Raw genomic sequence first — 23,059 nt, forward strand, 5'->3', positions numbered from 1 at the left:
CTCCGCCCAGGACATGCCCACCATGCGCATGTCCTCTTCTCAAATCCAGATTTAACAGCTGATGGCATGTCGCACCAGCACTGGCTGCGCGAGGTGCCAATTAAGCATTTGAGCTGCAAATGTTCGCCGTGTGTCAGCTACTAACGACTGCGTTAAGATCCACTGTGTTTATTGAACCAACTCTTAAGGAACTTCCTCTCTTCCTCCTCTTTCCCGTTTCATGATTACTGATGATGGCTGTCCTGCTTATTCCAAGAGTACTTTTTCCCGTTTTCCCTCCTGGCAGAGCTTCCTGTTTGGTGGGAAATCAAAGGCAACCCACTGCCGTGATGGCCGTGATGGAGTGGCCTGGGAAGAAGGTTGCCTCCAATGGGCCATTCGGGTTCCACCTGGTGCTTCGGTAAGAAGATCTGCAGCTCAAATTATTAATAGGCACCTCGCGCAGCCAGTGCTGGTGCGACATGCCATCAGCTGTTAAATCTGGATTTGAGAAGAGGCTCGGGAGATGTGGAGGCATGATTGCATAAAATGGATGATTCTGAAGGGGCAAATAGATGGCACTTCTTCTTCCTCAGTAGAAAAGAGTGTGTGTGAAAGAGAAACACATACAAACACAGAGAGACTAACTGCCCTTTGACACTCTATTACAAACACCAAAAGTGTTTACTTTTCCCATGATGACAATTGCCGTTTCAAAGGTTTCTGCAGGAAATGAAGAATTTAATTATAATAACCACTTTTGCACAATGCAGCTCCTACTAATCACACATAATCATACAGTGAGTGCCTCGCTTCGCATCAGGCTACCTTTAAGTATCATTTTAGTTGACCTATCCAGTTAAAATGTCCCTAGGAAAATCTGCAGGGTTACACTTTCAAATCAACATCTGGAAAAGATGGGAGGGAAGGAGAGAGAAGGTAAATCCATTGAAAGGGAAATGCAAGCTCAAAAAACAAAAACAGCAAATGAATTTTTAACTGCAGCCCTATTCAGGAGGCAGGGACCATAGGGTGCCCCTCAAATCCCCCACACACAAGCTGTTCTGCTCTCTCCTCAACTTGTATGCATAAACCCGGAAGAATGCAAGGGAGATTCTAAGCATTTGAAGCAGGGACCCTGATCCTATGACACATTCCGCTAAATGTTTCTTCCGTCTCTCCTGTGACAAAGTCTCATGCCTCCAGGATGGGGTCTGTGCTCTTGTACTCTAGAAAGCGCTATGGCTACTTGTGGCACCGTACAAACAAAAATACTGCTTCCTGGTCGTGGACTAGCTTCCACCACTACAGAGCCAAAGAGGTCTCTCCTGATCTATCTGGGATCTAGAAACAAGGCTCCCATGGTATGAAGGATCTATGGCAGTAGAAATGAAGCCAGTAGCAGTCCAATACATCCAAGGACAAGGAGGCTGCCCCTACAGGTTTAGGTAAAGATAGCAACGCGTAAAGCACATAAAGTCCTCCAAACAATGGGAAGCACCATGCAAAGTTTGTTTGAGGGAATGGGCATAAAAGAGCCAGTTCTTCCTTTTGCGGTGCATGAAACAATAATTGCCTTCGGCCGTTGGATTCAGCAAGGGATTACACACATCTCTACTGTGTCCCCATTTCTTAGACAAAATCAGAAGGAAAATTACCCGCAGCCTCAGTGAGGGCACAGTACGTTATTCTTTGCAATTTATCCCCCGAGTTTTGGCATTTTAATAATCTGCGCTGTATAGAATTTCACATGCGGGAAAACCATACCATGCAACCTCTCCAGTTGCTTGCGCTCTTCTACTGCTAATCATGTGAGCCCCATGGCTAAAGAAGTAGATTTAGGCCGTAATTAAAGCTTTACGCTCTTTCACAGTTATGGGCAAGGCACAATTATATTTACGTGAGGAACATGCTGCATTTGGAAATTCTCATTTTACCAAAGCTTGCCTTTCAAAGGAGCTTTGTGCTCCAGTTCTCCCTGCCTTTGATCCACCATGAAAGAATATTTTTTATAGTGCTTCCAGTTGCACGAGAAAACACTCTTGACATGCTTTCATCACTTTAGAATAGATCCAAGAACTTAAGGAATGGACTCCAGGCATGTTGAACAAGTGCATGGACAAGCTGTCTGGGTGAACCCAGAAAGCAAATATTGTTTCACGAAGTCTGGGGCTCAAAAGGACTCTCTTATCTTACGCCCACATCCTGCAAAGGCGTCTTCTGGAGAGTGTTATGAATGTTCAGGCCTGCCACCTGAAACACGCTTACTGAGGAGAAAGCATCACTGAGCACACTGGGGTTTATGTGTGAGCAAGTCTGACTTGAATTGCAGTGCAAGAGCCTTAACGCCACAGAATCATACAGTTGGAAGAGTCCAAGAAGGCCACTGAGTCCAACCCCCTGCTCAATGCAGGTCTCAAGTCCCCCATCCAGATTCTAACCAGGCCTGACCTTGCTTAGCTTCCCAGATTAGGCAGGATCGGGCACTCCAGGCTGGATGGAAGCATTTATTGTTTTTTTTTTTTTTCCAACATGTTCTTGGAGTGTGATCGCAGCAGGTACACTGCAAATACAACAGGGTGACATCCCACACTGCATGTACACAAAACCCACATCTGGCTCCCATAATACATGCAACACCTGAAGCAACCTGGGCTTAAGCACCGAAGCTGGGTGGCCGCAGCGTGCTTCAGGGAGATCGGCTCGACTCTGCTGCTTCACTTCGCCGCTAGGGTGCCACTCTGACTGCAGGCGGAAAACAGATCTCTCGAAATCCAAGCGCAGCGCTTTATGTGATAGGCTCTCCATGGGGCATTACAGAGATGCATTATTTAAGAACTGGATGCTTCTGTGTAACTAGAAGGGACAGCACAACTCCGTTATGTCCTTTATTATTAGGATTCAGTGTTTCTCTCTGAAACTTTCGGGCAATGTTGAACCACACAGCAAAGTGACTTCCCTGTCTTATCTGCTTAATTTTTACTATGCGCAATGCTTCCCTGAGCATTTTCTGGTCCTGGTTACACACACCATAGAATGCATATAGTTTTAGCATGCCAAAGAGCATCTTTAAGTTATTACTGATGTGGAGATGTTATGCTACTCAAAAGACCTACACACGTCGTGTGTGTGTGTGTGTGTGTGTGTGTGTGTGTGTCAGATGAAATTAAACCTAACTTACAGGTCTCTCTCTCTTAAAAGGTAGGCCTATCTGAAGGATCACATTCCAACAGAAAGGTTGCCCCAGAATCTCGGGTATCTATGGGGACAGGCTTTTATTATTTAGCAGGGAGAAGTACACTCTGTGCTTGCTAGGGTGTTTGTTTGTTTGTTTACTCATTTACTTATTTAATTCCTACACTACCCAAGAGCCAAAATCCACCCTTACACAGTCTTGGAACCTTGCTTATTCTTTCCCATGCCCCTTGCTTCCTTCATGCCCTGGCCTATATCCATCACACTGAGGCCTTCCCTCAACACTTCCCCCGATGTCCCCATCGTTTTCATCCCTGTGTTTCCCTACTCGCTCACCCCTGAACCTCTGTGGGATCATGCTATCCCAGACAAGGGCAAGAAGGTAAAATAGACCTCTGAAGTTTTGAGGCTTGGCACTGAAAGCTGGTTCTGGAGTTCTCCTGAAGTCCAAGGTGGTGGACTAGAAGTGTACGGAGCACTCACAGGCAGTAGAAAATGAGCAGAAAACTAGCGGCAAGAGTAGAGAGTGGGCTGCAGGAGAAAAGGTCCAGGATGGGAACATGGTGCCAAGATGAAATTCCATAGGCCTAATTCTTATTGTGGTGGGTAAAAGAATCAATAAATGCGATCTGAAGAATCAGTCAATTTGATCTGAAGAATCACTTCAGATCAAATATCAGGATGCTACAAATCTCAGCACATGCTAAGCCGCCGCCTCTCCTGGGCCAACGTTGGGGCATCGATAGAAGGTTTGAGCATCTATAACGATGCCGATGGAGCCATAATCTAAAACTGAAAATCAATATTAGGCTATGTAGGTCTTCCTATTTACAGGGAAAAGGCCTGTAAACCTGGACAGGAGCAAGGACTGGGCTGCAGAAGATTCCACAGCCCTTGCTCAGCAGCTCACCTGAAGCACACCTACTACAGCCGCTTCCTCCCTTTCTGCTTGGAGGCAGCAAACGGACCAACAGTCGTGAGTGGAAGGAAGGGAGCCGGGAGCGCTATGTCGGGCAATGGACCAGCCCATTCCCATGGCTGCGCCATGGAAGCTGCATCCACCAAAGCAAAGGCCACCGATGTCTGCAGCCTCCGAAGGGAAGGAGCGAGCATCACAGAAGATACAGTGATCCGTGGCTACCAATCACAAGGAGCATGTGCTCCTCCTAGAACCAGAAGCATGTCTTTGAATACCAGTTGCTGGGGAACAAGCACAGGGCTGGACTAGTGCCCTTTTCTTCTGCTTTATACCTGACCACTGGAATCTGGTTGGGCACAGGGAGAAACGAGATGCTCGCCTAGATAGGCCCTTGGGCTTATCCAGCAGGGGTCGTCCTGTGTGTGTGTGACGGGACGGAAGCACATGGCAGGGTAGTGAACGTCAGCCTTCCTGCAGTTCCGGTCCAGCCCCATCCCAAACCACCAAACATATGGTGGCTTCCAAACTTCTTTGAAGTCTTAGTCACTGCCAGTAAAAGCTAAAATATACTGTGAGTGATAATTATATATATGGTCCCCACCTCTTTTGCCCCACTTGTTTGCTGTCAGCTCCACCCATCAGTGGAACGGCGCCCCTGCGGGGTTCTGCAGAATTAAATGCAGCCCTGGGAAGGAACGCAGTTCAGCATGCCCTGTGGTTCAGCGACACCCACAAAACCTTAAGGAGAACTGGGGAACAGAATCAGGAGAGAAGTCCCAAGGTCCACGCCAGGTATCTGAGGGGGCATAAACGGCCCCAGTGTAATTCTCCTTTGCAAAAAAATACTTATTTTAAAAATAAGCTATGGGCAAGGGGACTGAAAGACAGGGGAGAAATCAAACAGAGAAACACTTCCCACAGAAAAACTACCTGTTTGGTTTGCCCCAGGGGCAATTCCACATATCCTGACCAGTGGCCACAGCAATGGGGGTGTTCCTGGTATGCACAGAAGCACGGAATCTATGTCAGGCCCCACCACTTCACTGATGAATAAAAAAGTAACCTCAAACTAAGAAATCATGACCTTGGAAGATAAGTGCTGATTTCTAGCTTTATCCACCTTTAATATCACAGCTTAAACTAAATCAACAGCGCATTTTAAAATCTATACTGTGTCCTTCCAAATCTATTTGCGAATGCTGAAACTCTTGGAATGTCATTTGTAGGAGAAGGGAGCTTAGGGTAGGTCAGACCTTGTGTGGGCTTTTGAACTTATTACAAGTATCACTCAAACTTTTTGGCCTTCCCAGGGTGCTAAGCCCCACCTGTTGAAAAAGAATATGTGGGGAAGGGCAGGAACACAAATGTGCACACCCATTTAGGTTAGGTTCAAAGGTCATTTCGCAGTTGTCACATACTTTCGCTGGGCTTGTGTGCAAGCTGTGTTTTGCTAAAGTGGTTTCGTATACAGCTGGCTGCAATCCCAAACGAGCAAGCGCTGCCTATTTAATGGTGAGAGAAATGCACTTTCCACATACTCGGGGGGAATCTCCCTTCTGTCTGTCTTGGCTTCCTGCCACTTTCTCCCTCCTCTTCTCACATCAGAAATAATGGCCTCCTTTCCCCCTCTCCCCCGGTCTCCACATGCTGCATCCCTGCCCTTCCGGGAGCTTCCTTGGTTCTTCTGTGTCACCGTGTTACTGCAAAGATGGCGAGAGGAGATCCTTTAAATGGCCGGGACCAGAGCTCTTCCAGCGCCTGTAGAAGGCTGATGGTCGGGCAGCTGGCAGGCATAAGCAGATCACCAGAATTTGGTTATCACAACAGCTGCCAAAGCAGCAGGAAGACCACAGTGCACCGAACACAGGGAGTCTTTTGCCACATCTTTGCCCCTGCCCCGGCCGCCATTTTGCCCATTGACTGCAACGAGCTCAGGGACGGACCACACACTTGCACGTGAAATGCCCCAGACTCAACCATCCAAAGAACTTCAGATGGAGGGGCTAGGAAAGACCTCTGTGAAAACACAAGAGAGCTGTTTCGAGACCTCACCTGGAACACTGTGTCCAGTTCTGGGCACCAAGATTCAAGAAAGATGTAGGTAAATTAGAAAGGGTCCAGTGGAGGGCAACACAAATGATGCAGGGTTTGGAAACACTGCCCTGTGAGGAGAGACTGAGGGAATGGGGCATGCTCAGCCTAGAGAAGAGAAGATGGAGGGGGAGACATGGTATCCCTCTGTAAGTACCTCAACGGTTGTCACAAAGAGGAAGGTCAAGATCTCTTCTCAGTGATACCAGAGTGCAGGAAATGGAATGATCAATTCAAGTTGCAACAACCCAGATTCAGGCTGGACACCAGGAAAAGCTTCCTCACAGTCAGAGCAATACGGCAGTGGAACCAGCTGCCTGGAGAGGGGGTGGGCTCTCCCACACTACAGACGTTCAAGAAGAAACTGGGCAGCCCTCTGAGTGGGGTGGTGCAATGTGGTGTCCTGCAACAGCAGCGGTTGGACCCAATGGCCTTCGTGGCCCCTTCCGACTTTGACTCCATGATTCTAGATCAGCCTAAGGTAGCTTCATGCATCCATGGAAGATTCAGCTGCACGGCATGCTAGGCTTGTCCCAAATGCAGCCCAGAGGGCAAGGACTGACTGAACAGGCAGTAAATGAGAAATGGAGCAGGAGATGAACTTGGCTGGCTCCTCCCAGCTCTCCAGGGCCGCCTCCCACCCTCCTGGACTTGCCTGCTGTGCAACTCTTTGCCCTACTGCGGATCTAGATGAGGTGGAGAGATGAGGAGCACAGCTTTGGATGTTTTAAACCACCCAAGCCAAAGGCTGTGCTGAAACTACAGATTTAAGTCTGGTTATCCAAATTCCTGAACAGTTCACTCAACACAAAGGTATTTTACAAGCTTATATCCATCTTCCAGCAGATAAGACACACAGGAAATAAATATGGAATAAGCCAGAGTTTAGTAGTAGGTATTATTTCGCTGATAGCAGCAAGTTAAAGCTGTACATACAGTTTGGCGATGAAACTGTTCCAGACCCGATAAAAGCATAAATGTGTTAAAGAATAATCCCCAGATGTAGGGAGCATTCCAAGGGTATTAATTCAGAGGAGTTTTCCCTTTCAGAACTGCAGCTCTGTGCAAACAGGAGCGAACTCCGGGGCCCCCCAAATGGTTCCTCAAATCCCACCCAGCATTCACACACGCACCGAGGGTTGTTACGAGTCATTTTATATATAGCCTAATCAGCGCATAACACATCGCAAACCTGACAGCCTGTCCATCTGCATTACTGTCATTGGTCACGTGATCGTTATCTCCCAGAGAGAGATATCCCTTATCTTTGGCTGCAGGCTGTGCGGAGAACTGTGTGTTGGAGAAATGCCAGGCTGGGTCCAAGGATGCCAGCCGTGACTACATGGCACGGCTCTCGTTTGCTGGCAGGGAGGACGTGCAACGGGCCTGCATGTGTACATGCAGGTCTATGCCCCACTCCTCTCTCTCCTCCCAGTGCACAAACACACACACACCTGCCCCTCAGTGAGATGCTGGGGGTATGCATTATGGCCACTGGTATACCCATGAACGGTGTGGTTTAGGTGTTCGCCATGGCTGTCCCCAGAGCTGTTCCTCCAAGGAGGATCCGGAATTGCAGGCACTTGACTCAGACCTGCAGAGCAAACTTCTGCAGCTTTCATCTGCTACCAGCAGATCATTTGTAACTGAATGGACCATTCTGTCCCATTCGAGACCAAGTCATTCCAAAATACTTTTTACATCAGAATGCCACTGGGGAAATTCATTTTCCATGCATTACTGTCAGGATCCCAGCTGAGCTCAGAGGATTCTAAAGGGGCAAGCAGTGGGAGTCAGTGTCCCTATGGAGTAAATGTGCTGGTACTGCACCCCGTGAGCTCTCGCTGCACTTCATCACTGATTCTGGGATGGAAAAGATCCGGAGCACTACTGGAAGCTCCTCTACACACACACACACACACACACACACACACACACAGCTTCTTGACCTAGGTGTCCTTCACAGTCTTCACCCAAGCTTCCCCTCCATTCACAAGCCAATACCAAACAAACAAACAATTGTGTCCAAGGGAACTTTGGACTCTGTTCTTGAAACCTGTGCTTGCTCTTGTTCAAACAGCAGCTCACGCACCAGTGAACGAAGAGAGGTTTACACGGGACAGAACTGGCTATTCCAACTTGAAAAGCTCAGGGCCTTTGAGTTTTAAAGCAGCAGTGGGCAACCTGGACCCATCCAGATGTTCTGGCCTACAACTCCCATTAGCCCCAGTATGGAGGGGAGCTGCAGGCCAAACCATCTGCAGGGTCCCAGGAGATCCACTCCTGGCTTTTGGATGCTGACCATATATACGGTCTTTATCATCCACCTCCTCTGTTGCCTGATTTTACAGGTTACAAACCATTTTGTGCAGCTTATGACACTTTTCCATCTGCTATTTATATATTTATCATGTTCTCATGTATGGCGCTTGATGGACAGAGAACAATGCAACACCGTGGATTACTGTGCTCACCACGTTGTAGACAAGTGCAAAAAGCCCAAAATGGTTTTCGGTAATTGTTATCCAATCATTTCTCCTTCTCTTCAAATCTATTTCTTAATTTAAAAAATATTTTTCAATCACCTTTAATGCTTGGCTGCTTGATGGTGTCCAGGATTTAAAAAATACCCATACTAAATAAAAGCAGCAAGCAAAGGCCTCCAAACATTGGTTTTCCAAAACAGAAATCCCTCGCTGTTTCACTTGAGTGATGGTTAAAGGTGATCCCCACTCAGCTACAAAAGTTCTCAGACTAACCTACCGCACAGGATTCCTGGGAGGAGAAAATGCATCGACAGTAGCATTATGCTACTAGCACAGATAAATGCAGCACTCTACAATTAGTAAGAAAGAAAAACAATCAATATAATCCTCACAATAATATGAATCAGAGTTATCTCCATAAAAACCAATCTATGCATATACACATGTGAACAACACAAGCAGTTTGCATCAGTCGGGTCAAAACTAATGTCCCAACACCTGGGGAGACACATACATCTTCGCTGATGCCAAAGAGGTGACAGTGCTGGCACCAGGCAAGCTTCCCTGGGGAGGAAGCATTCCTTAAATGTGAGGCTATTGCAGAAAACCGGGGCTGCTGTAACATATTTTGCAAAGCAAAGCAAAAAGGAGGACAAATGCCTGAACAACACTATGAGTGCAGTATACAAAACTAGCATTTTTCACCCATATAAAACAAATCTTTTCCACTGAAATTCACAAAACACAATGGGAGACAGAACGAATGCAAGCCACTTTCAGGGAAGTCGTAAATTCTAGGTAGGTTTTGCCTGTTGAACGTGCTTGTTCACTGGTCATTCAACTCATAATCTTTCATCACAGAGACATCTAGACTAAGCAATCTTCAGGGCATATGCTATTCATTTGCCCAGAAGCAGATTCATTAATTGTTATTAAATGGCTTCGGCCAGTGAGGTGCATGCCTTTTAAAGCCAGTGAATTTGCTCAAATGAAGGCAAATGTCAGCATTTTACATTTTTCTGTTTGTTAACCCAGTGTGTGCATGTGATACCCTACTTCGAATAAAAATGCATTTCTAAGTGCAGTCAACATTTCTATCTCAATTTCTTTGCTCTGTTGGCTAAGAGAACAAAATGCGAAAAAACTGGATGGACATGTAAGGTCACAGTTGCGAAATATCTCCATTTAAAAAAAAATTACATACACCTTTGCTGCCATTTGCCAGTTTCTTTTGAGAGGCAGAGAGAGAGAGAGAGAGAGAGAGAGAGAGAGAGAGAGAGAGAGAGAGAGAGAGAAGGAGGAGGAGGAGGAGGAGGAGGAGGAGGAGGAGAGGCAAGTTCAAGTAAGTGACAAATGGAACTTTCCCAGTTAATCAAGGAGAGGGAGATATTGCAATATTCCTGCTTTAATACTGAGACAGAAATGTTGTGTACTTTGAAAACGGGCAGGCTACATTTGGTTTGCTTCCTATGCCCCTATGCATAACTGCTTATGCATCTGCTAAGGAGTTGCTATTTCTGTTTCAGAGTGCTCAGTGAACCTGCATTATGGGTACTACATATGCAACCCACCAGCTGCAGCACATCTGGATCACACCTCTACGACAGAAACATGACTACACATCTGTGCATCACATGCAGGCTTTCGTACCTCAAAGGATCAGAAAGATATATGGGTGGGTGGGTGGGGGGAGAGGGAAAGGGGGAAGGGCCGCCTAGCATGAGTCCGTCATGTAAAGTCATGGCTAAAGTTTGCACCAGCCTGAAACCTCTTAGCTTCTAAGCCCATGTAACAGCCAGCCATCTAGTTCTGGATATCAAGCTTGGAAGACCCATCAGTGGTCGGAATCTGCATTGCCTGCATACTGTACTTCAACATGAAACTTTTAGGAGCTTGTGCTTTGCCATAAACCCGCAGCTAGAAAGAGGACAACCGGGGTTTAGGATGCGATGCATCCCCGGGCCACCTTCATTCATGCTTCATTCCTTCTGCAGGGAGCATTCCCAATGTCCACAGACTGAGAACGATCCACAGGGAAGTCTGAGACCGAACTGGCACTCTCCTGTCCGGCAAATGAGTTACGGGTCCTTCCTTCTGAGCTGACTAGCCACATGGCACCCATGCCTCCGTCTCCCTGACCCAGAGCCACACAAGCTACCCACCGGCTAAACCTACCTGGCTCTCCAAAACACACGAACAGGCAGGATAGGGGGCAAAGGTATGAGAAACCCTGGGAAATCTGCACGGGGTGACGTTTGGAATGATAAACTGCCTTTGGTTACCAAATATAAATACTCACCCAGAGACATTACTGCCTCCAGATCGTAAGCACACATTGTACTTTCTGTCCATTAGCGGCCAATATGTACCGTGGGCATCAACAAGAATTGAGCACGGCTGGTTAGAACAAAGAGATAAAATAAATGTTCTTATCGTTCCGTTTCGCTGTGAATAATCCTTAAGTGCAAAGTCAAATATTAGCCATATTTGGCACAGCATCATAACAAAACAGCCACTGTTAACCTTCTGGTCCCAAACTGTATTACTCTTAATTAACATCTGACGTCTATCCTCTTTTGTAATCACCCATTACTGATTAAATGACAAGATGCAGAGACAGATGCATAATCTGATTGGGTTAGCCGCTAACTTACCAAGGTGTTACATTTTTTTTGAAAATGCCTGTGAATTGATTTCTTTTATTGAATTAATAAGTGTTATCATACTGTACAGAAGGCAAAATTGCTGCTGAATGCGAGCGATAACATATAATTACAGAAAATCAAATCCTAATCTACACAGCTAAACCAGGTGTCAACATTTTAATTGTAGTTAGGGGAATGCAGTTAGCACTGCAGGGCTGCGGGGAAGAATCCCACGAGTGCAAAAGGCAAGCAAAAGGCATTGCCCAGGAAACACACAGCAAACAGGGTCATTCAACCCTCCACGTGGATGTTAACAACCCACAGAGAGTAGGAACCGTGTATTTAAGTTGATTTCCTTAGTAGGGATTCAGGTTCGGGGGGGGGGGGGAGAGAAATTCTTGAAAACCTAGCGACTAACCAGTCTGATTAATCGCTCATTAATTAATATTAAAGCATTGCCTTTGGGCAGGGAAAGCAGCATTTAAGGGTTCAAGCCTGCGCTGTGTGTTTCTACTACAGCTGGTAATTTGCACAGCATGCCTCGTTTGCTAAGAGCTTTATAGTCTGTATTGTATTCACGTCCGCAGCAACCTGCCAAGAACGTGCACCGTGGTTCCCATTTTACAGATGGGGGTAGTGAAACTGGAGGTAGAACTTTGGCTAAGGTCATTCCAGGAAGCCATGGCAACGCCCCTCCTGCAAGCACAAGACATGCGCATGGATGTATTATGATGCTCCTTCCTTCTCCTGCGGGGGTGGGTCAGGATAGTGTGACATGGAGAGTCTCTCCCATTTTAGCCCCGCACAACCGTGCTGTGTGATCTGTGTGGCCAAGAGCATTTGAGCCTCAGCTCTGACCTTCATGGGCACCTCTGCATGTTCAGGCAGAAAAAAGCCCTGCACTTCTCAGCAGTCCCCAGCTGGCCGTGTTATGGGTCCATTTTCTGTTGAAACATGCATAAGATCGTGCCCTCAAAGCCCTAAAGCAGGAGTTCTGGCCGCGAGCTACACTCGGATTCCAGCTTGCAGGGGCCTGCCTGTTCGCTGAAAGACAGGGAAGGGGGAAAGAAGCCAAGGACATCCAGAAAGCCAAGTCTGCTCACTTAAATAGCTTGTGGCTAGGATTCTTCAGGACTGCCTGTTCCCACGCAGACCTGTTCAGGCAGCAGTGCCCTCCCTGCTGAGGATCTGGGTCAGACGGCCAGGGCCCGATGCAACAGAACAGTCAGGGGGGTCCTCAGGTGGAAGTAACCACCTTTCTGTGGCCACCTAAAGAATGGCGGGAGGGGGTGCAAGACAATTAAGTCCAGAGTATCAAATTGCTTCACTGTATCCTTGTGCCCAGGTATTGCAATACTCTTCAGAGGTCCGTCTGCAGATGCACAGCATCCCACTTCTGATGTGCTTCCCCAGGGAAGCCCACTTTGCACTGCTGCGGCCTCCTTTCTGCTGATAGGTGCAGACCTTCGTTTGAAATCTGCTCAGGCCTTTTTGTTACGCTTCAATTTGCGGCTTATCTGGCTTAGATGCGATGCTTGTTGCTTGGCTTTTATTGGCCCATCTGTGCTCTATCCCTACGTGTGTTTCAGACTTTGATAGGGAGCACTTTGGGAGCTGCGCCTAAAAATCAGAAGGCGAAATGCCAGTAATAAAATTAAAAACAAGGGAGCCTCCAACCTCAGTGGGGACTGGCTCCTTGGTTCTGGGGAAGGAAAAACTTTAATTGTAAATAAACCCCAGCCCAGTGAAGGGAAAAGGTGCAATCCAAGCAGTCTTTTATTAATGCTACTGTATTGTCAGGAGAAGTTCCCAAGGTCCTATCTAAGAATGCCACATTGGCCTCCTCTCCGTTATTAATATTCCTATGGAAACAGCAGAGGGAATCAATTTTTGGAAGTTCCACGAACTTATGAAAGTGTGTGAGAGATGAGCAGGGCTGAGGCAGAGATGCTGCTCTTCACATACATGCCGATCTTAAATTCTGCCTAGGGGAGCCATGGATCCAGCTGAGTGTGTGCAGAGCTTTCTCCATGCGGTTGGGAACTCTGCATGGAGTTTCTTTTCAGCAGGGGCAGACCAAAAAGAAGATGTTTCAGATGTCAAGGGTCCCAAGCTGAATCTCGAGGCCTGTGGAAAACCCCTTTAGAGCTGTGGCCACTTGGCGTACATGATATATGGGAACTGTGAATAAGTTTCCTATGTTACAGTGGCTCTCTGGGGTCTCTGCCAGGGTTGCTTCCATGTCCATGGTCTCCCCACCAGGTTTCTGTCAAGCTGTTAACTGGAGCTGCCGGTCAGGGTGTGCAATACTAAGCTAGATGAACCAATAGTCTAGTCTGCCTGAATGGGTGGCTGAAAAGCGATTCACCTGAACAGCTCAGTCAGCAGCCTCTGATGGCCTTGTCCCAGCCCAACCCATGTAGCCGGCACAGGATGCTTCTCCGGAGCAGCATGTGGGTGGAATCCTCCAGTGAGCCAGCCCCCTCAGCTGCAGCAGCCGGCCCTCGAAACGTGTTCCACGCCGTTCTGCTCTGGCTCCATGCACGGAAGGATGGCCAGGGCTACCATCGCTAGCTCACTGGTACAGCCATGTGGCAGTGTGCTGGGGGTGGATGTGGTTGCAGGCTGAAATAAAGGAAATGCGCTCCATTCTGGTGACACGCAAAATACAATACTGTTGCAAGAATACTAAGACTCAGTGCACTGGGTGGAGAATGCTAGGAGTTGGAGGAGCTTCTTCTAAGCGTGCATGCATGCATGCATGGGGTTGCATCCTTACAAAGGCACATGAATAGGGAGGGGGCATCATAGATGCGGTCCTCCCCGAACTGCTGCCCCTCACATACTGAAGAAAGCATGCAGTGTTTTCTGGATAATTTCTGCACTGGGTAATTTTTTCACTTCCCAAGAAGGGGATCAAGTATTGTAAGACTCTCTTCTAGGAATGGCAGACCTAGAGGAGACGGTAAAGGGGAGATGGTGCAGCACTGAAGGACAGAAGGGAGCTCGACTGGTGGTAACAGCTTTTCGTCTAAACCCTGAAGACAAATTGATTTAATAACTAACTTACCTAAATCATTTTCTAAATTGGCGCAATTAGTACCTCAACCTCTTTTGTGGACACTCAAATCAGTTTAACTAGGTCAGGGAGAGATATTGATTTTTGCTTTCTTTGACTAATACAATCTTTGTACTTGGATCTGATTTAGCAACTTGTGCCGGTTGGTTATGCCAATTTCAGCTAGGCTTATAAATAAAACAAAAGCTTAAATAGAACCAGAACACAGTCAAGGTTTAGACAGACTTATTTCGTTAGTTGCCTCAAACACAGAGGACTTATTACAAGAAAAACTGATCTTCACATTACTTCCTTGAGACAGGACAGGTAACATTGCTCCAGGGGAATTGTGGGAAATTAAAATGGCACCTGCCCAGGACTGATTAAAGTGATGCTACTGCTGTGTGAAAGCTGGAGCTTGCACACTGCCCAAACAGACATTCGCCTCCCAGACTAGTTTAGGAGGAAACAGAATTGCAAAAAGCAGTTGCAAGCTTCATTAACCAGGATTTGAATCTTGGTCCTTTTATTAAGTAGTTCTAGAAAGGAGACTGCTGGTTTAAGTTGCACCTAAATTACTGAGGTTTGAACAGCTCTATACTGCACTCTTATTCAAGGATGGTTAGCCTTTCATTTTAGAGAAAACTGGGATGGTCTGCATTTCATTTTAGACAAAATGGGGGAATCTTTTGCTCAAAAATATGTTGTCTTCTTGGACTGAGGCTGGCAGGGAGCTGGGAACACAGTAACACACAGCAGAATGTTAGAACTCTGCAGCCAATTCATTATTGCAACTGGTCTGTGCATCTCTTTGTGTATTTAATGTGCATGCCTATTCTGCTTCTCTTTCTAGCAGGGCTGACTGGTGCACGAACTCTCACACTGCAGGGGGGATAATGTGTTGGTCCAGGGCCATAGGCAGCTAGCAGAGGGGAGCCAGGAACCAAAGCCAAGGTGTGAAAGTTGGGAAGGCTGCTGTTACTCAGGCAAAATCCCAGTCCAAACACAAAGCACTTCATATCCCTTCTTGTTTAGGAGAGTGCAAGAGCCAGCCTGGGTGGGCAGGACTCATCCAGTGTCTGAGGTGCTTTGCTGTCCTCAAATAAGGCCCCAGTTGCACCCCTGGGCAGGAGGGAACAACAGAGGTGCGGTTCTTGGTCCAGTGTTCCTGGCCGAAGTGCAGAACAAGCAGGATTCTGAAGGCTGCATAGCAGCACAAACCCAAACATCAGAACTGTGCAGCAGCTTTACAGTTGCAACCTGAATATACATCTCTGTGTGTACTTAATGTGCATGAATATTCAAATTCTCTCTTATGGGGAAGAACAGAAAGCTGCACCAGGCCCCAGTTAAGACTTAATCTGCCCCTCTGACTGCTGAGGTTCACCAGATATTTCTAGATCCATATGGGCTTGATTTATGCATATCTTACTTAAACACAAGCAGAGAGAGAGAGAAAGTCCTGAGATTAACAAGACACTGAATTCTTCGCCCACCGTTACCGAAAGTCTCTTCCAGATTTCGATCTGGCAGCCACACTGAGAACTCCCTCTCCACGTGTCACTCTGCCCGTGTCTAACATCTCCAAGTTTTTACAAAGCCTGGAAGCTTGTTTGCTCGTGTTTCTTTTTCCACCTGTAAAGCCAACTGGCAAGCTACAATTTTAACCTCACAGCTGATGATCAACACACACTGGCCAAATAAAATGTCACCTTTTAAAAGTAATTTGCACTTGGCACCAAGCGCGCTGGGAGAAAGGCACAGCAATTTGTATTTCGGGCTGCCGCTAACCCCACATCCGTGCTCTCTGATGCCCCCAATTTGCATCGACAGGACTAACGCATCTTGGGAAGGCGGCAACAAGAGGAAGAGGCCCCGGCATTAATCAAATCTGATGTATGGAAACTGAAAACACCTAATTGGTTCTAATTTGTTGTTAACATTTGGTTTGCTCTCTTGCTAAAAATAAAAAGGTATAGCAAGGATTGGAGACAGGGAGAGAGATTGCTATGACCTTCTTGTACTGGCAATACTTGGATTTCTGAAGTAAATCCAAACAGATTGCTATGGGGGAGGGTAGGAATCAGAGTAGTGCTGTTTGTTCAGTATCGCTAAACCTGAGTCTAGCTAAACCAGAGTAAGGAGACCTAGTGTGCTCCAGATGTTTTGGACTGCGGCCCACATCATCCCCAGCCAGGATGGCGAGTGTTGAGGAATTATGGGAGTTATAGTCCAAAACAGTTTAAGGGAATTGACGAGTTTTATCCTTGAGTTAAACTGAAGCGATATGGAATGATTTTTAGATCCTCTTGCACAATTTCTGTTCTCAGTCTCTGGCTTTATTCTGCCACGGCTACTTTATTTTGTCTTACATCGCATGTCTTTGAGGGAGGGAAGCCCCAAGTGCTTTGCTGAAGCATCTTAGCCCCTTTGACAAAAGGTCAGCACACAAGCAAGTTGAGCGCCTGTGTAAGTAAATGCTATTTACTTATTTATCTACTGCATCACCGCAGGTAATCATTCAAAACTCAAGAATTACCCACTGAGGCCAAAACAAGTGCACGGTAAAGGAAGTTGAGTCTCAGAAGGGTAACTCTTTACAAATCTACCAGTGGGAGCTAAATCCTAGGAGGAAAATCTAGCAGGGACTTCTAGATCTTGCACTTTGCTCCAGGTAAGCTTGCTGAGTGGGTAAAAAGAACCTCAGTCCCATAGTTAAACTGAGCTTAGAAAGGGTCAATAAAAGCAATCTGCATATTGGGAAGGCCTAGCAAGGAGACAGTTCTGCTTATAAACAAACAAACAGGTTATCTTCAGGTTGGGCTTTGCACAGGCTCAGTTTTTAGACCTTAAGTCATTCACACACACCTAGAAATAGACTTCTTTCAGTCCGTTGTTGCTGCCAAGTCATCTCTGACTTACAGCAACCCCATGAATGAATGCCTTCCAACATGTCCTTTCCACGGGTTCAGCTCTTCTAAATTCACGGCTGCGACTGCCTTTATAGATCCCATCCATCTCCCACTTGGCTCTCAAGTCTGAGCATCCAGTTTTTCATTTAGTTGAAAAGAAAAGAAAGACTCAGCCCTTGGCAGGAGCATTCCTGACTAAACCCAGCGTCAAGCCCCCACCCCTTTCATTCCCAGGGAAGCTTCTATAACAATCCTTCGCAAATGACCTATCCTTTGCCTCTTGCCCCCCAGTGAGCCCCTGACAGCTGCTCCCTGTTGCCCTACATAGAAAATATCTACTCCCGGTGGGCTCCATAGACCTCCATTCCCATTCACTGGAAGCCTGCAGCCCAGGCACTCAGCCCTGCCTCCCTTGCTTTTAAGACGAAACCCGCTCAACAGATTGGCTGCAGCTGCAGCAGTGAGGTCACGGTGGCCAGAGTTTTATACGGTGGCCAGTCTGCAAGGGCTGTCCCAGTAGGAGAAGCCTCAGTGATGAAGAGTCTCAGCTCCTGTGAGGAACCATCAGCACATGCAGGTAAGAAAGTGAGCCCCTGTGTGAGTATCGAAACTATCCTGGCCAGGACAGGATATCCTGACCCATCCCAGCCTTCTCATAGTAAGTAACTGCAAAGAAATCGGTATGCATAGAAAAAATAACTATAAATGCCCCACCTTCTTTTAGTGAGCAGCCTGGGTTTTTCTGCAGATAAACTGAATAATAGCAATAAAACAAGAACACTTATGAAGGTAGAAATGCAGGCGGAATATGAAGACTAACCCAGACGACTGGTCATGACGGCTGGTGTTGGTGGGTGCTGAAGCCCAAAACATCTGGAGGACACAGGTGTGGGATTATACATCATGCCTTTAACTTGTTTATACTTGCAAGCCAGCCAGTAAACAGAAGTTATTAGTTGGTATATAAATGCTGATAATAAATCAAACAAACTGAGCAGCTTCATCGGATGCAACCAGCTATGTACGCAGTGCAGTTCTATGCATAACTACTCAGAAACTTCTTGCATTCTTAGACTTTCTTAGTGCAGTTCTATGCATAACTACTCAGAAACAAGACTTCTTGCATTCTTAGACTTTCTCCCGAGTAAGTGAGAAGTGCAATTCTGTGTGTATCAATTCAGGAGTCCTGTCCAGTCAGATTTATTCACCCTTAAGCAGGATCGAATCCTTAAGTTGTGAACACCTAAACACACAAAAATGCTGTGCTTTGTGGATTCATGCTGCATTAGGTTTTGCAGGTTTATTTACCATTTTAACTTATTGTGTGCTCCCTCAAGAACTTTTGTCACCAGGTGGCATATACTGCAAATAAATAACACAGGTTTTTTCATAAAAGTCTGAGAACAGGGATTAGCTGTATCACAGGGTTGCTGCCAACCCTGGGTCCATTCCCAAGCTTTGTGTTGGTAAAGGGGCTCGGAATGCAGACCTTGGGCTACAGCAGCATTCCACAGGCTGACACTCATGTCTGACAGAAATGAGTCATATGTGGCTTTCGGTCTGCAAATTCTTTAGAAGCGAAAAGGTATAAAATCACAATGGAAAAGCGCATTACCAATCTCAATGAACGCCTGATCACACATAGGAGCCATCTTGGTTCAGATCTAATCCTGCGCTACTCCAGAATCCTGTTTGCATCAGCAGCTGCCCAGCCTGTGGCGCTTGGACCCCTGGGATAGCTCCCACTGGACAGTTCCCAATGGGACCATGGCACTTATACAACTCACACAGGGCCTGAATGCTACTTCGGCTGGCATCAGAGACATTGTGGGAAACTTGTTCAGTCCATTTGCTCAATGGCCGTTCAGCTAACGATGCTGCGAGCCCCGCGCTGACTGTTTGTGCAGTGGCCCTGCCTGCTCACAGCCTGGTCTACCCAGTCCATTCTTCTAGAACAGCTTGTCAAACAATCCAGTATTGCCAGTAATCACCTCTTAGCCTACCCAACCTCAGCTGATGACTGCAAGAATAAAATGTAGGCTGCCCTGCACCCTTTAGATTATATCCCTGTATTTTATATTTCATACCTTTAACTTGTCTGTACTTGCAAGCCAGCCAAAGATGAGAAGTCATTAGTCGGTATATAACTGCAGTAAATAAATCAAACAAACCCCGCGGCTTCATCAGCTAGGGCTAGCTAGAACAAATATAGCAGCTAGCAAAGCAAGGATGCAATCCTATACCCACTTGCTCATTTGCACTGTGCTCAAAGGGACTGAATTCGGAGTAGACACATGCAGGATTGTATTGCAAAGGTCTTGTGCTCATGGCTGTGCCTTTATGGGGGTTAGGCATTCCCGACCCGTCAGAAACAGCAAGGAGATACTCCTCTGTCGGTAAGGTCTCCCGGAGCACTGCTGCAGGAGGGGCAGGGGAGAAAAGGAATCGTGCAGAAGTGATGCAGGGTTTGCAGGGTTAAACAAACAGCCAGCTCTTCTCCCAAGGTAGGCCTTGCAGCGTCCCAACATGAAATATGTCTATGCCAGTGCCAAGCGAGGATAGAAAACAGAGATACCTTCAATATGTGAAGGATTTCATGTTTTAATGCAACACAGATGCGGACCCCAGAATGAATCACTCTCTGCCTATAATTAAAAGAGATTCTTCTGATGTCTGAAGTTTCTTCCTGTTCTGAAAGCCTCCTGGACAGCATTTCATCTCTTGTCCTAAAGCCTGATGTGAGTTTGGAGGAGGAAAGGAGTCCAAGAGCGTGATGTCACCCCAGACACCGCTTGCAATTCCCGCTATCCCTTCTGAAGAACTTGAGTCTTACTGTCTGTCTGTTGCCTCCTTTGATGGCTCCCTTAAGAGCCCTCACAGCTAAATGAGAGCTAGCAAAGATCTAAGGAGAACAGCAACCCTGTGGCAGATTCCAAGGCAATCCAAGCAATTTTTCATGCAAGGCAACACCCGTTCCTTAGTGATTTAGTGACAGGACTAGATGTCCCTTTTCCCTTTACACTGGATTAAAAAGGGAGGGGGAGAGAGCGTGTTATGAAGTCATGTTTAAACAGCAGCAGCTTCAGCTCACTTTTTGAATGCTTAGATTTATTTTTCTTTTCGCCCCCATCTGGGCTCCATTTTATGAAAAATTAGGAAGGGTTTTATGTGTGTTTGCTAAAAGCTGTGATGCAAACTGCTGGAAAAGAAAATGCAATGCGGGGCCTGCATTTCCAGCAGGCTGTTCAATAAATTACAAGCCAAAGTCAACACAGGAGCCCAGGATATGCTCGAAATTTGGACCTCAGTAAGATCCAGCTTGCATTTTAAAAGCACTAGCATTAAATATAACTCTGGGTTGTGGAGAGCGAGAGGAGAGCTCAAACTGAGTGCAGACTCAGGGCCCAGTGGAGCGGTTCCCTCAGGCAGCAGATGCTGGGAGGTGGCCGCAGAGTGATGGAGCACAGACAGGTGTTCCACGTGGCTCCTGGCCTGCCAGTGCGCCTTCAGGGCTCAGGACCAGTTTTGTGCCACCCAGTCCTCCAGCTGCAAAAGATACCCCTGTAGTAAGGTGAGCGCAGCTAAGCCTGGACTGATGCACAGGTCAGGCGTGGGATTCTGCAAGCTGGCCTTGCAAGATTTGAAGGCAGCAAGTAAGTGCAGGCCGAGGTTTACCAACAGACCGCAATGTCTCAAATCTGCCTGGAAGGGTCCTCGTTCTCGGTAGCAACACACATGCAGCAGCTTCTGTTTACTTGCACTTCTTGCACTGTGGGATAAATAACGCGTGGGGACGTCAAGGTCAGGGAAGCGACTCCTCACAGAGTGGCAGAGCATATGGGAAGAAGGTGGCGGGCTCAACCGCTGACCTCTCCTGCTAAAAAGTAAAAGACCAGGTAGCAGGTGATGGGAAAGACCCTCCTCTACCTCAGACCCAGGGAGAAGGGCTGCCTCCTAGAGTAGAGGAAAGTTGGCTGAACGGAATCTAAAGGTGGAACCACCTGATAGCATCTCTCCCTGCTTTATCTTCCATGCTGCAGGGTATTCACACAGCAGAGTAGCAGCTCAACACTCTTTCATCAAGTGTCTAATATCCCTTCCTCTAAAAAAGCAAAAAGAGCAACAGCAACAACAACAAAGATCCAGACAGATTTCTCTGCAACTGCATCATTTTTTTCAAGTGCTCCACATCACGCCCGCCTGGGAAGAGCAGGTTGCTTACCTGTAACTGATGTTCTTCGAGTGGCCACCTGTGCAGTCACACAACCCACCCTCCGACCCCGCTTGGTGCCATGGGTGGTCCGACTATTTTCTTTCGATACCATGATCTCTTTGCTATGTGTCATACCACTACTGAATTGGGCTATATTGTCATACTGACAAACCTTATTATAAAAACAAACGTCGGTCTTTCCAAGACCGGAAAATGGCGGACACTCCGCTCCTTATATAATGCTAGGGGGGAGGGGGAGCGGAGTTCCCGCCAAAAACCGTTAGCTGTCAATCTTCCGGCCAAAGGCGCAGAACCCGTGTGTGTGATGCACAGAGGCCACGACGAAGAATCATCTTTGTTTTAGATCAAGTTTGAATATGTCCGGATGCTCCCGACACACAAAAATAGTATCTTAGGCAGTGCCTAATTAGCAAGGCCTTCTCCCAGTATGGAGCTGAGGAGTCTGCTGTCCAATTCACCTTTCACAATTGCCAGATTCACCCAGAGGTTCCTCAGTGGTTTTTAAGCCAGAGAAGGTGAGCAGCAGCGACATGAATAAACTGCTACAAAATGGATGAATGGGAAAAGCAGTCAATTAAGACTACTTAACAGCCCTTGGTGGAAAACTTGTTTTCACTCAAAAAAGGACGAGGGTGTATGTAGCTGCCTATGCTATAGATAAACCTTAGGTTCTTCTGGGTCAGTCCTATCCATACCAGAGATGGGGTGGGGAAGCTGTGGCCCACCAAGTATAATCCATCCATCCATCAACCTGAAGCAGCAGAGTCAGTGGCCAGGGATGACAGGACTTGGGAGCCCCCAAAGTCTGGGAGGCTGGAGCTTGCCCGCATCTGGTTTCACCTGGTGCTTTCCCCAACCCTACCTGGAGGTGGCCAGTGCCTGCACCTGGGTCTTTCTCCACAAGAGACCAAGCCAAGGCTCTGTCACTAACCAGTGAGGCTCCAACAGCAAGGCCCAGTCCTCACTTCATTGGCAAACTTGTGCCTGTACGGAGACTCACACGAAGGAACACTCCAAAGACCAAGATGTGCCTCCAGTGACAAATGGCTTTTGCGCCCCCTTTGTCCATCCTCTGAAGACCCTGCTTTAATTGCATTCGTAGTTCATGCCACCAATCCATTGGAGACTTTGCACGCATGTTTCATCCCCATCACAGACGGTGATAAATTTGCCTGCATCCATCAGATCACTGTCATAGGCACACCATTGGCTGAATGGGTCCCATTTTCCAAAATGCCACCATGAATTAAAACAGAGACAAGGAAACACAACTGTCAAGACAAAGTGGTCTTGGAAAGTCTGTGACACCAGCACTGCAAATGAAGATGGGTTGGGTTTGCTATTTGTTTCAGGTGCTCTGGACAGCAGAGCCAATGGGCCGTGGCAATCTTCCTCCTACTCCGCCCCCCCAATGCAAAATTCCTGGTACTAGCTGGTTTCCAGCCCCATATCTAGTCTCAAAGGCTTCTCCATCCGACTATATTGGGAAGTGGGGCAGAACTACCAAGTAGGCAAAGGGGCAACCTTCTCCCCAGCTCTC

The 23,059-nt window shown here is 47.1% G+C and overlaps 1 protein-coding gene across 22 annotated transcripts in view; it reads right to left on the minus strand.

Moving 5' to 3' along the window:
- Window positions 1-23,059, minus strand: part of FBRSL1 (fibrosin like 1) — a 679,964-nt gene that overhangs the window by 386,270 nt on the left and 270,635 nt on the right. The window contains exons 1-2 of one of the 22 annotated variants that reach the window (XM_044440554.1): window positions 4,555-4,569; window positions 4,431-4,432 (exon numbers count right to left, since the gene is read on the minus strand). The exons of 19 other annotated variants lie outside the window; for them this stretch is intronic. Coding sequence is in view for 1 of the 3 variants with exons in the window: in XM_044440552.1 (XP_044296487.1) it covers window positions 7,121-7,159 (39 nt within the window). In the remaining 2 variants the exon portion in view is untranslated. Of the gene's footprint in view, window positions 1-4,430; window positions 4,433-4,554; window positions 4,570-7,120; window positions 8,064-13,683; window positions 14,010-23,059 lie in introns of those variants that run through there. 2 more of the 22 variants (XM_044440557.1, XM_044440552.1) reach the window with 2 other exon arrangements.

This window comes from Varanus komodoensis, unplaced genomic scaffold, assembly GCF_004798865.1.
Source record: "Varanus komodoensis strain SLA01 unplaced genomic scaffold, ASM479886v1 scaffold38, whole genome shotgun sequence".
Taxonomy (NCBI): domain Eukaryota; kingdom Metazoa; phylum Chordata; class Lepidosauria; order Squamata; family Varanidae; genus Varanus; species Varanus komodoensis.